The 12,452-nt window shown below is 40.1% G+C and overlaps 1 protein-coding gene and 1 long non-coding RNA gene across 2 annotated transcripts in view; one reads left to right on the top strand and one right to left on the bottom strand.

The window, feature by feature from the left end:
• Window positions 1–12,452, bottom strand: part of LOC124856364 (contactin-3) — a 253,125-nt gene that overhangs the window by 84,863 nt on the left and 155,810 nt on the right. The window contains exons 9-11 of the mRNA XM_047346720.1: window positions 5,408–5,550; window positions 5,203–5,332; window positions 4,782–4,932 (exon numbers count right to left, since the gene is read on the bottom strand). Of these exons, the coding sequence (XP_047202676.1) occupies window positions 4,782–4,932; window positions 5,203–5,332; window positions 5,408–5,550 (424 nt within the window). The remainder of the gene's footprint in view (window positions 1–4,781; window positions 4,933–5,202; window positions 5,333–5,407; window positions 5,551–12,452) is intronic.
• LOC124856366 lies at window positions 5,810–7,408 on the top strand. The gene is made up of 2 exons (XR_007035310.1): window positions 5,810–6,980; window positions 7,053–7,408. It is a non-coding gene; the product is annotated as an uncharacterized LOC124856366 (long non-coding RNA).

Below are 12,452 nucleotides of genomic sequence, written 5' to 3'. Positions count from 1 at the left end.
CAGACCGAGAAGTGTTTTTCAGTTACAAATCTCCTACCGCTCTGAAAACCATCTGTCCGCTCCTCGCTTTTTATTATCTTTAGGGGTTCCCTATTTACAATGAATGTTGCTCTCTAAGGATGGGAAAAACAGCTGCATCGTAAACAGGTCATAAACACCGTATCTTGTAATAACACACTTCCACAGTCTCCCTCCATCTTAAGATCAGTGTGTCTTCTGTTCAGCACAATCAGCCACCCTCTTTATGACACTCTCATCTGTGACTGCTTCCTTCCCAGCTCCACCTTTGATCCTTGCCTGCAGACAAACTCATACTCACACATACATCATGAAAGGTTATAAAGATCAAATAGTCAAGTTAAAGAAAAGGAAAATATATAAGATAAATCTATATTCAATTATTCCAACAGCAATGTCCTTGTTTTTGATTGTGCAACATTTCCTCTCAGCCGGAGACAGGTGTGGGAACCAAAGGCAACAATCCGTTCCATGTTGTCTGAGTATAGTTGCGTCCGAACAGCCGCTAGACCATAGTCAGGCATCTGTGGTGATGAACGTCGGCAGGTTTGGATGGCCGGTGCTGGGCCTTTCAGTAGTAATTTGCTACATCCGACCATCCCAGGTTGGCCATGTTGTTTGGCCGAAGTAGCCTTTGGAGTGGCTCAACTACAGTTGCATAATTTCGTGGAAATTAGTTGAATATTAAGTTAAGCCTAAGAAGGAACGGAATGCAGCTATGTCCTTAGGAGCAGGAGCTTTAGCAATGGCATTCGTGTGGTCTGGGGTAGGGCGCAGGCCCTCCCCTGAAATGATGTGTTCAGAAAATTGAAAATGTGTCCATTTGAAAGAACTTTTGTTGATCTGCAGACCAACTTCCTTCAGGCACTGGAGAACAACCTGTAGGTTTTTGTCATGGTCTTTGGAATGTCCATAAACTATAATGTTGTCTAAATAGGTCTGTACTCCTGATTAGTCCTTCAGAGCTGTGTGCATCATTTTCTGGAAGGCAGATGGTGCTGAAGCAATTCCAAATGGAACTCCAGTGAACTGAAAGAGTCCTTCAGGAGTTAAAAATCTTTCAGACTCCGGCTGTCAGGGTGAAGAGGCAGTTGATGGTACGCTGAGCTTAGATCTATCTGGCTGAAGTTTATAGCAACAGCCAGTTGTGTGAATAAATTCACCATATGAGTAAGGAGGATGAAGTCCATTATTATTATTTGTTAGGTTCACACAGATCCATGCAAAGCCTCAAGACTCACCCATTCAGATGCGTCCACTGGTTCAATAATGCCTGCTACAGCAACAGCTGATTTACAAACTCTGGTGAAATGTCATTTTCTATTGCATTTGTCACATTTACCTTTTGCTGCAGGACAGTTTTAATCATTAGCCAGGTGTTTGTCAGATCCACATATGAAACAATGACGTTGAACACATTGTCTGAACACTGTCTGCATGCCACCACATTCATTTTTGGAAACAAAATTTATTTCAAGAGCAGCCATGGCTTCAGCAAATGTTGTACCTTTCAACAGCATGTAGAACTGCAGTTGTCCCTCTGGACCCAAGCAATGTAGCAGAACGGCGCGTTGACTAGCATCTGGCCATGTGTCTCCTGTAGCATTTATCACGAGCATGTAGTTAGCAAAAAACATCCGCCATATAACAAATGGTATTGGCGGTTCACCAACATGTTGCAGGAAATGTGGTGGGCTAGGTACTGAAGCGCTCATCCTTGTTGCGAATTTGTAGTAATTTGCATAAAACACTGGAGACAATAGTTTCTTGTAACTCTTCTTTATTATTCTTTTTCTATCACATTAAATCTTCTCCTCCTTCTCCTATTCCTCTTTTCCCCGTCTGACCATGACACCACTGGCCTAAATATGTAATAGCAATCACTGAAGCACATAACAATAGTTTTGCTTGCAAGCTTGAAAACACAACAAAACACATACTGATGGAACATGTAAAGCGGCTTCATCCATAGTAACCATCTTGAAGAAAGGTTAGTCTGTAAAAATCTATTAAATATTCTTCATTTAAAGGTAACCTATTATACTTCCTTTTAATTGGGATAGGTCTGGGAGAGTCCGGATTGGTTTGCCAATTCCATCTGACATAGCTAGCTGTTGTTAACCCCAGTTTGGTCAGCAGCTGTATGGGTACAGGCAGTACACAGCTCCCGTCCATGTCACTCTCTCAGAGCTCTTAGCAAAATTATAGAATGGATTGCCTTTCGCAACCCACAGTAGTTGATGAGCCAGTCATCCTGTGTCTCGGATAGGTGCAATCCTGATGGACCAATGCATTCATTTTTACAGTAATTTTATGAGTTGCATTTTCTTTAAAGTAAACAGCATGTAAATGTTTTTTTAGGAAACGCAGGGTTTATTTCTTCATTAAAATAAAAATGAAAAGAACAAAAAGCCCTCTATCTGTTCTGCTTCAGTTCTGCATCTGTGTTGGCTGAAAACAGTAGAAATGCAACCTGACACATAAATATTTGCAAGGTGTTCTCCAGTACAAGTATTTAGTGCAATCTGCTTTGTGAATCCAGTGCAAAAACATATCAAATGCCATGTACAAAACAGCTTTTTGAGGAGATTGCACTGTTTCATTGTCTTTTTGTTTTTCTACACTCACCGGCCACTTTATTAGGTACACCTGTCCAACTACTCGTTAACACAAATTTCTAATCAGCCAATCACATGGCAGCAACTCAATGCATTTAGGCATGTAGACATGGTCAAGATGATCTGCTGCAGTTCAAACCGAGCATCAGAATGGGGAAGAAAGGTGATTTAAGTGACTTTGAACGTAGCATGGTTGTTGGTGCCAGACTGGCTGGTCTGAGTATTTCAGAAACTGCTGATCTACTGGGATTTTCACACACTACCATCTCTAGGATTCACAGAGAATGGTCTGAAAAAGAGAAAATATCCAGTGAGCAGCAGTTCTGTGGGTGCAAATGCCTTGTTGATGCCAGAGGTCAGAGGAGAATGGCCAGACTGGTTCGAGTTGATAGAAAGGCAACAGTAACTCAAATAGCCACCCGTTACCACGAAGGCATGCAGAAGAGAATCTCTCAGAAAACTGAGGCTACAATTCACACAGGCTCACCAAAATTGGACAATAGAAGATTGGAAAAAAGTCGACAAATCTGCCGCATCTGTGTGATGCTATTATGTCAGTATGGACCAAACTCTCTGAGGAATGTTTCCAGTACCTTCTATGCCACGAAGGATTAAGGCAGTTCTGAAGTCAAAAGGGGGTCCAACCCAGTACTAGCAAGGTGTACCTAATAAAGTGGCCGGTGAGTGTACTTTGCTGCTTTTTTTCTATTCTGAAGACTGCTTTTGGTGCCATTTGGTTCCAAGAACGTGCCTGCATGTGGGGTTTTCATTAACGGCATTAAATATGTTTATGTTTGAAGTCTGAAATGTAGCAAGAGGTTGGAAAGTTCAAGGGGGCCGAGTACTTTCGCAAGGCACTGTAAATAAGGACAGGTTTATCAGTAAATATGATGAATCCTTCTTATTGAGCTTCATATTAAGAACAAATAACGTTACAACATGCAGCAAAGCTGGAGCAACAAAGAAAAATGCTTTAGGATTCATCAATCAAAGTCAAGCTTAGATTGATGAATTCTGAAGCATATTTTTGAAAAGCTTGGGGCATCATTTAGAAAATCCTGAAGCATCATTTACAAAAGAGAAAAAAAAGGACAGTTTCTCTCTTCTTTTTCCTGCTGATTGGCAAGTCACTGAGCAAGATGAAGAGCCTTGGAATCAACAGAAAACAGAGTCCTAATCATGATGCAAGTGATAAGCCTGAAAAATCCTGTCAGAAACCTTTTCCCCTCACCAGAGAGAAACATGAGAATTAGAAAGCACCTTTTGTCTTATCAGTAGAAAGAAATTGTCCTTGAAAATCTGAACAGCAATGTTTCCAAAATGTATCTGCTGGATAGAAAAATAAATATTTTTGCTCAGATGTTAACATGTCATCTTTGTATTTGCACCAGTTAAATAATAGCTTTGCACGTCTCACACAGTGGTGTAAATCTAATCCGAAGCTTTCAAAGAACACTGCAGTTGAGACAAAACAACTCTAAACAAAGAAGGAGAACTCAGATTTCATATTTCAAATACATACAGATCAACTTTAAGCCTGATACCGAGTCAGTTTCGAACCAAGCTTTTTGCATGTGACTAAAACATTTCAGTGGATCTCTCACTGATCCAGGCTATCAGCAGCACTTTCAATGCCCTATCAAAATCGAGAAAGCCCTTCTGATGAGAGGGTAAAACGTCTTCGACAACAAGAACTAAAGTCCAAATATTTTGTTTTTATACCTTTTTTGGATATATAGTGCCCTATGAAAATATTTAACATCCGTTGTACTTTTTTACATTTTGCAATGTTAATGTCTTTTTCTGCACTGCCATTATTCAATCTGTTTTTTGCACATCCATCTCTGTGTGTAAAAAAAAATGTGTTTGTAGTGTGTGTATGTATCATGTGATGCTGGCTGTCACTCCCTCAGTACCTCCTCCCATCTTTTTCACATAATCTGCCTGACGCAAACAGCACTGTTCTTTGCAAACATGACGCTCTGTGATCTGGCCAGAATTCATATCGTCATAAATAAATATTAAATATTTGTTTTTACTTTTTGGATATTTTATATGTTGTCCATAAAAAGAGCTCTGTATAAAAAAAGGATTTGAATGATGAAACATGTAAGTGTTCTGACTGCAGCGCTTACTTTAACCTACCTCTTACTGTTCCTCAGGAGCTCGCCCCCTCTCCACCAAGAAATCATGGCCCTGGGGGAAGCATTGGGCCGGCACTCTAACACCACCTCTCCCCCTCTCTGGATCACTGTTGACTTTTTCACAGGCCGGTGGGTAAAGTCAGGTGGCGAGGCTGAGGAAAAAATCCGTGTTAAGGCCGTCTGCCTCGTTTTGTAGAGGGCCAACAACTGTGCATCAGCCAAAATGTCAAATGTGTCACCAGCAATTATAGACATTTCATTTAACCACCAGATTGGCTGATTGTTTGAAGTGATTATATATATAAAAAAGCAAAGGCCAGGGCTCTGTGAAGAGATTATTTATTCTGCTCTCATAGGTTTACGTAGACTGAGGCTCTGCACTGGTTGTGCCTTGATTGTAGATCACAGTGAATGGAACCTACCTACAACCTTTAGCTCAGCGCTAGCATACAGAGATCCATATTCATTCTCTGCCACACACTGATACATCCCTGAGTCTGACAAACGGATCGTGGATATAGTCAGTCTGCCAGCATCAACATGAACTCTCTCCTGAAAATAACACACAAGGTGATTGCAGCTGTGTCCTTTTTCAACATTAAGTGCAGAATAAACAGAATATCTTACCTTTGCTGTCAGTGGCTGACCATTCTTCAGCCATCGATATCTAGGTTTAGGTTTACCGATGGCTTTACATTCCCACTGCAGGTTTGCATCAATGGCCATATGGGCATCTTTCAGTATCTGGGTCCATTGAAGATGTTCAACATCTGAAAAGAAAACAGGCAAATATCAGCTTTCAAGAGAGTAAAAAACAAAGATTGTCAAAAACAGTCAGCTTGACACTGACTTAAACTCATGCAATCTTGTTTCTGCGAGTATCTATCTTTTTTTTGATTAGTAAAATAAGAACTACCAGGTCACTCTGACTGCACACTCTTTGGTGTGCAGACTGTTACTGAGTAAAGAAGCCTTAAAGTTAGCTATATTAGGGTATTTCAAAAGCTTTTCACAGAACGCACAAAAGCTGAAAGGCGCTGTTTTGCAGGTATATGCATTTTCTCTGAAGGGATGAAGGGATGTCAGCTGTTTATTTATGCTACCCAACAGAGAGCTAGACTTCAGTGGGTTCTGCTCATTCTCATCCCATGCTCTTTTGTACATTTGGTTGTTTTTTTTACTTAAATTTTTCAGTCACAAAAAGAAACCAACTTCAACAATTTTCCTTTAAGACTTTCGTTAAACTGGTGAAGAACCGAATTGACCCAAGGCCAGTCTGAGTAGAAAGCAGAAAGGATGGACATTTAATTTCTAAGTTGCCCTGCTTTATCCATATGAGCTTCCAAACTTTGTCTGACAGAACAGGCAGAATATAGAAATGTTGGCAGCCTTTCTTTAAGGTAAGAATCAAGGGAACAAAACAGAGACTGATGGTTGCATTGAGTAATGCTAATTGTACTAGTTGCTAAAATAAGATGATAAACACGGCTTAGATCTGTTATTTCTGCTATTCATTTTCTTTTTGTTTGAAAATAATAGTTCAGTATGGCAACTGTTCTCACACAGTGGGATGTCGCTTCTGTTATTAATGACCGCTCAGAGCAGGAAGCTGAGAGAGGAATATTTTAAATCTAATTAAGAGAAACTGGAAGAGGCTAAATTAATCATAGGTAGGTCAAACTTTTACAAATACCAAAGATTTGTCAGATCCTGGTCATTTTGCCTGCTACTAACCCTTTTTCACCAGTAGGGGCGTTAGGAGCTGAAACATTAGGGTGGTCAGGTGTTTCGCATGTTGTCATCAGCTGGAGGACTATAAGAGGGAGGCGAACCAGTACTTCGACGCCTGAGTGTTTGCCTCTTCGTGGTATTCAACCTGGCCAATTTCATGGTTTTGAGAAGTTTGCTTCTCTGAGAAGACTGTTTTTTCCCTTGACTAATAGTCTGTTTTTTTGTCTCAGGTTACCCAAGCCTCGATCGTTAAGAGATCTCAGGAGAACTTTCTAACAGTTTAAGGACTCTGGATTCTCGCTTTTTTCTCCGCTGGCAGCTGGATTAGACGTTTGCTTCACAGCTTCAGGCGAACCCTGTCCACCCTCCTCCGTACCTCTCAGGACTACCTTGCTCTGATGGTGCAGTGTTGCTTGCTGCCCCTCCAGGATCACAACCTCTCTCCCTGGCGGACCTAACTCAACTTGACGTAAGCTCTCTCGTAGAGTACTTTTTAAGGTTTCTGTTGTGGTGTCTTACCTGCGTTCGTTTTCTCTTGCAGTCGCTCAGCAGCCTCTGTTTCCAGTACCTGGTTCCGCATATAAAGCTTCTGAAACGCTTCTCTGTTTAATCGTGTTTTTCTGCATGTGGGTCAAGTCGGCCATCAACAAGATTAGAGATTGGCCACAAAACTCTGATGGGTGCATCCCTTCCAGCCAAAGACTGTTATTTCCTAATATTTTTTTATGTTAAGGGGCTGAATCCACATAAAGTCAGGAAAAAATAATGTGCCTATACGGAATTTCTTTTTCCTAGACATTTTCTTTCAAATATTTATGTTTTAGGAAGTGAAGCAAACAAAAAAAAAAGACAAAATATGAGGGATTTGAATTGCACATTAAAGTTTAATAAACAAAATAAGTCTCATGAGACAAAACTTGAACTATCTTGTGTTTCTACTGTCTACAGGTCCTTCTCAAAAAATTAGCATATTGTGATAAAGTTCATTATTTTCCATAATGTCATGATGAAAATTTAACATTCATATATTTTAGATTCATTGCACACTAACTGAAATATTTCAGGTCTTTTATTGTCTTAATACGGATGATTTTGGCATACAGCTCATGAAAACCCAAAATTCCTATCTCACAAAATTAGCATATCATTAAAAGGGTCTCTAAACGAGCTATGAACCTAATCATCTGAATCAACGAGTTAACTCTAAACACCTGCAAAAGATTCCTGAGGCCTTTAAAACTCTCAGCCTGGTTCATCACTCCAAACCCCAATCATGGGTAAGACTGCCGACCTGACTGCTGTCCAGAAGGCCACTATTGACACCCTCAAGCAAGAGGGTAAGACACAGAAAGAAATTTCTCAACGAATAGGCTGTTCCCAGAGTGCTGTATCAAGGCACCTCAGTGGGAAGTCTGTGGGAAGGAAAATGTGTGGCAGAAAACGCTGCACAACGAGAAGAGGTGACCGGACCCTGAGGAAGATTGTGGAGAAGGGCCGATTCCAGACCTTGGGGGACCTGCGGAACCAGTGGACTGAGTCTGGAGTAGAAACATCCAAAGCCACCGTGCACAGGCGTGTGCAGGAAATGGGCTACAGGTGCTGCATTCCCCAGACCTGGGCTACAGAGAAGCAGCACTGGACTGTTGCTCAGTGGTCCAAAGTACTTTTTTCGGATGAAAGCAAATTCTGCATGTCATTCGGAAATCAAGGTGCCAGAGTCTGGAGGAAGACTGGAGAGAAGGAAATGCCAAAATGCCAGAAGTCCAGTATCAAGTACCCACAGTCAGTGATGGTCTGGGTTGCCGTGTCAGCTGCTGGTGTTGGTCCACTGTGTTTTATCAAGGGCAGGGTCAATGCAGCTAGCTATCAGGAGATTTTGGAGCACTTCATGCTTCCATCTGCTGAAAAGCTTTATGGAGATGAAGATTTCATTTTTCAGCACGACCTGCCACCTGCTCACAATGCCAAAACCACTGGTAAATGGTTTACTGACCATGGTATCACTGTGCTCAATTGGCCTGCCAACTCTCCTGACCTGAACCCCATAGAGAATCTGTGCGATATTGTGAAGAGAACGTTGAGAGACTCAAGACCCAACACTCTGGATGAGCTAAAGGCCGCTATCGAAGCATCCTGGGCCTCCATAAGACCTCAGTGGCACAGGCTGATTGCCTCCATGCCACGCCGCATTGAAGCAGTCATTTCTGCAAAAGGATTCCCGACCAAGTATTGAGTGCATAACTGTACATGATTATTTGAAGGTTGACGTCTTTTGTATTAAAAACACTTTTTTTTTTTATTGGTCGGATGAAATATGCTAATTTTGTGAAATAGGAATTTTGGGTTTTCATGAGCTGTATGCCAAAATCATCCGTATTAAGACAATAAAAGACCTGAAATATTTCAGTTAGTGTGCAATGAATCTAAAATATATGAATGTTAAATTTTCATCATTACATTATAGAAAATGATGAACTTTATCACAATATGCAAATTTTTTGAGAAGGACCTGTAAGTGTGTGTGGGCATGGTTATTTATTATGTTTCTCTGTGTTCCTCTGTGATGGACTGGCGATCTGTTCTGGGTGTGTCCCGCCCAAAGACCACTGCACCGGAAGCCTGCATCTATAAGCTGGTATAGACAATGAATGGATGGAAACATGAGAGAAGAGTTTGGGCCAAGATTATTTTTCTATATTTCGTTGTAGAACTATTTGTTTATTGACATATAATGACAAAGAGGCTTTGCACAGCTTAGGTTGATGGCTCCTTCGTCACAGTGCAGACCGGCTTTACTGACTTTACAGGCACAGAATAGCATCCAATAAAAGGCAGGAATTACATGACTTGTCTTTGACTGATTGTAGACCAGAGTTGCTGCCACTGCTGGGACTGTTAGCAGAAGTTTTACTGCACCCGGTGGCAGCTCTGCCTCAGGGGCATACTATAGTTGGCATACAATAACAGGGCATGAACAAGGAGTACGTACTTACACTTAGTGTAAAGCAGGGTCAAGAACTTAAAGGTTTAAATGCATTTATTTTTACTTTATTTGAGTAATTCCTGTTTATGAGGGTTTACATTTATGAAAGGGAGATTGATTGATTTGTTATTTTGAATATGTAAAAACAAATAAATAAAATACATAATAAGACATAAATGAGATATTTAACAGATGTACATGCTTAAAAAAAGAGGATAAAAATTATACTTATTTTATCCTACCCTGTGCAGTAACCTAGGTAATTATCGTGTGCTACTGAACAATCATTACAGTAACTTATACAAATAGTAGTTAACTCCTTTACAAATCCTTTTACCATATGAAAATCTTCTAATTATATTTATTTTAAACTGAGTTTTGTTTGGACATTGTTCTCTATCTTTAAACTGTTCTATAATTTCATACAACAGATGGACACAGAAACATTCCTTGTCATCTGAATAATGTTAATGTACCACCTAAATCATGAACCCTCTATCTATCACAGAAATATTTCTTGCAACAGTTTGTTCTTTACATTAAAAAAAAATGCTTTTTTGTGTTCTACAAGGTAAAATGGTTTTTTGGTTTTTGCTTTTTTAATGTTTTTATTTTTTGCAGTGACTACAGTGGTTGTAAGGAACTATCATAAGTATTTCCCTAAACCTCCACACTGTAACCTAAATACAGTGACACAACATAAACAATTAAACAGTTTGTTTTCAGAATGACTGATATGAGATGTTCAGGAAATGTCGTGTTTGTTTGTCTCATCCAGGAATTAAACGTGCACTCCTTCCATGTTAGCACCTCCGATTTTTATCTGAACTCCAGTTTTTGTTTAACCATATTGAAATGCCATGATTTTTGCTCTATTTGTTATGATTCTGGCCCGTCTGCCTGCTCTGTCTTCATGTAATCGGCTAATCTGCTTCACCTGTCTGCTGCTGCACTGGAGTGCAATCAATCATGCCATGCACCTGTTTTTCTGCAGTTATATTCAGCCCTCAGACAGGCAGACAGTGCCAGATTTTCGAAAACCTACCAGTTAGTAGATGTCCAGCATTCCTTCCTGCCTGACCACGTTTTTGACCACTTTTTGCATCTTGGATTTCCCTGCCTTACCTGACCCTCATTGGATGTCTCTCGCCTCTGGATTACGACCTTGTTTCTGCCACTCGACCAAAGCCTCCTGCCTCACCCCTGGATTTGTCTGCCTGAGTCTGTCTCCCTGGCTTCACCCAGTTACTGCCCCCCCTTGACTACCGAGCCTTGGATCTTTCCCCCTGTCGGCAATCCGACTTCTGGCGGCGGCGTGTTCTGCACCGATCCTCCCGGTCTGGAGACTGCCAGGACCGCACCCCGCAAAGGAGCCTATTCTGATTCCTCCATCCTACACGGACTCTGTTAAGGTGGGTGGCTTCTTTGGAATCATATATATTTACCTAAGCTTTTTCAAGCCACTAACCTGCCTCTCCGTTCCCGGCTGGTGGAGTCCTGAGTATTTGTGCGCTGCTCCTGAATAAATCGTTTAACTTGTATTCTGTTTCTGGCTGAAATTCTGGGTCCTCCGTCCTGAACCTTACACTATTTAAATTTTGTGAGAATGTATTAAAGTAAAACTATTATATTAATAATTTCAGATGTGACTAGTTATGGTCCCAACATAGACCACTGTGGTACAACTCACCTAACATCGTGTGTGTTTATAATTTATATAATAATATATTTAATATTTTAATAATTTCTGTTAATTAAAAACAAATCATTAAAAAACCTTTTTTGTTTGTTTGTTTTGGCAAAAAATCTAACATGCCATCATCTATGTACATCTCTAGAACCCAGCATCTTCTTCAGCTATACGTGTATGAAATAATGGACTCAGAGCAGAACTTCCTTTTTTTTTTTTTTACCGTGTCCTGTCCGGCAGAGTAGCGCTCAGAATTGTTGTCTGAGTGCTAAGAAGAAGCCCAAGAGATTTACTTTCACAAGTGGAGCATTACAGCTAACGCTTTGAGGCTCTGATTGATATTTATAAAAGAAACTTTATTAGAAACTGCTTTGGGATTATATTAATTGTTACGGACATGGAGTAGAAACAAAAAGGAAAAAAATAAGAAGCCCGAAAGAGAGAAAGGTGGAGCACAAAGGAAAAGGGGAGAGAAGGAGAAAAGAATGGAGGAAAGAAAGAAGGATGAAGAGAATACAAGATAATACCCTGCTTGCTTCTCGGAGTCTAATATTAGTCCAAATCAGCTGCGTTTACATCATGTTATCACAGTGAAAATTAAATGTGTATCCGTATAGGGAAATTAGGAAATAAAATTTACTAGAGGTGGCACAAATAGCACTTTGGATCCTGTGGGACTTTCTTTTTTATTTTTGTGTGTATTTTTGCCAATCCGGCCATTCTAAAGAGAAAAGGTTTTATCTTTGCCCTCAAACCTTGCAACACGCCAGAAAAGAGTTCTGCCCAGAATGTGTCAAGAACTCCCAAACATGGGCTGCAAGAACAGAATGACGTGATCCTGTTTTTGCAGCCCCTGGGGGAGAAAACAAACGTCTCTGTCCTTGCTGATTATGTATTGGTCTTTATGCTCTAAAAGAATCTTGTCTGAATGTCTGTAAATACATTTTAAAGTACGTAGCAATGATTTTTTTTTCAATAACTTAGAAATTCAAGATAAAAAAATTTTTCAGTAAACTGTGATTAGTTAACATTAGATAGGTATTCATGTGTTTCATCATGATGTAATTTTATCCACATGGCTTGATTTCACTTTTGCCCCCCTGCAATTTAAACATTATGGTAGAAAATAATTATTTGGTGGATTTTTGATTGATCATGAAACTGAATGAGTCTCTTTCTATTTAAATACATTAATAGTTAGAAGCATCAGATGAAAATGTTTTTTGTCCATTCCCCCTACACAGTTACCTGAGAAATTTAAATCCAGT

The sequence above is a fragment of the Girardinichthys multiradiatus genome, chromosome 20 (genome assembly GCF_021462225.1).
Source record: "Girardinichthys multiradiatus isolate DD_20200921_A chromosome 20, DD_fGirMul_XY1, whole genome shotgun sequence".
Classification (NCBI taxonomy): Eukaryota; Metazoa; Chordata; class Actinopteri; order Cyprinodontiformes; family Goodeidae; genus Girardinichthys; species Girardinichthys multiradiatus.
This window is presented reverse-complemented; position numbering and strand designations above follow the sequence as displayed.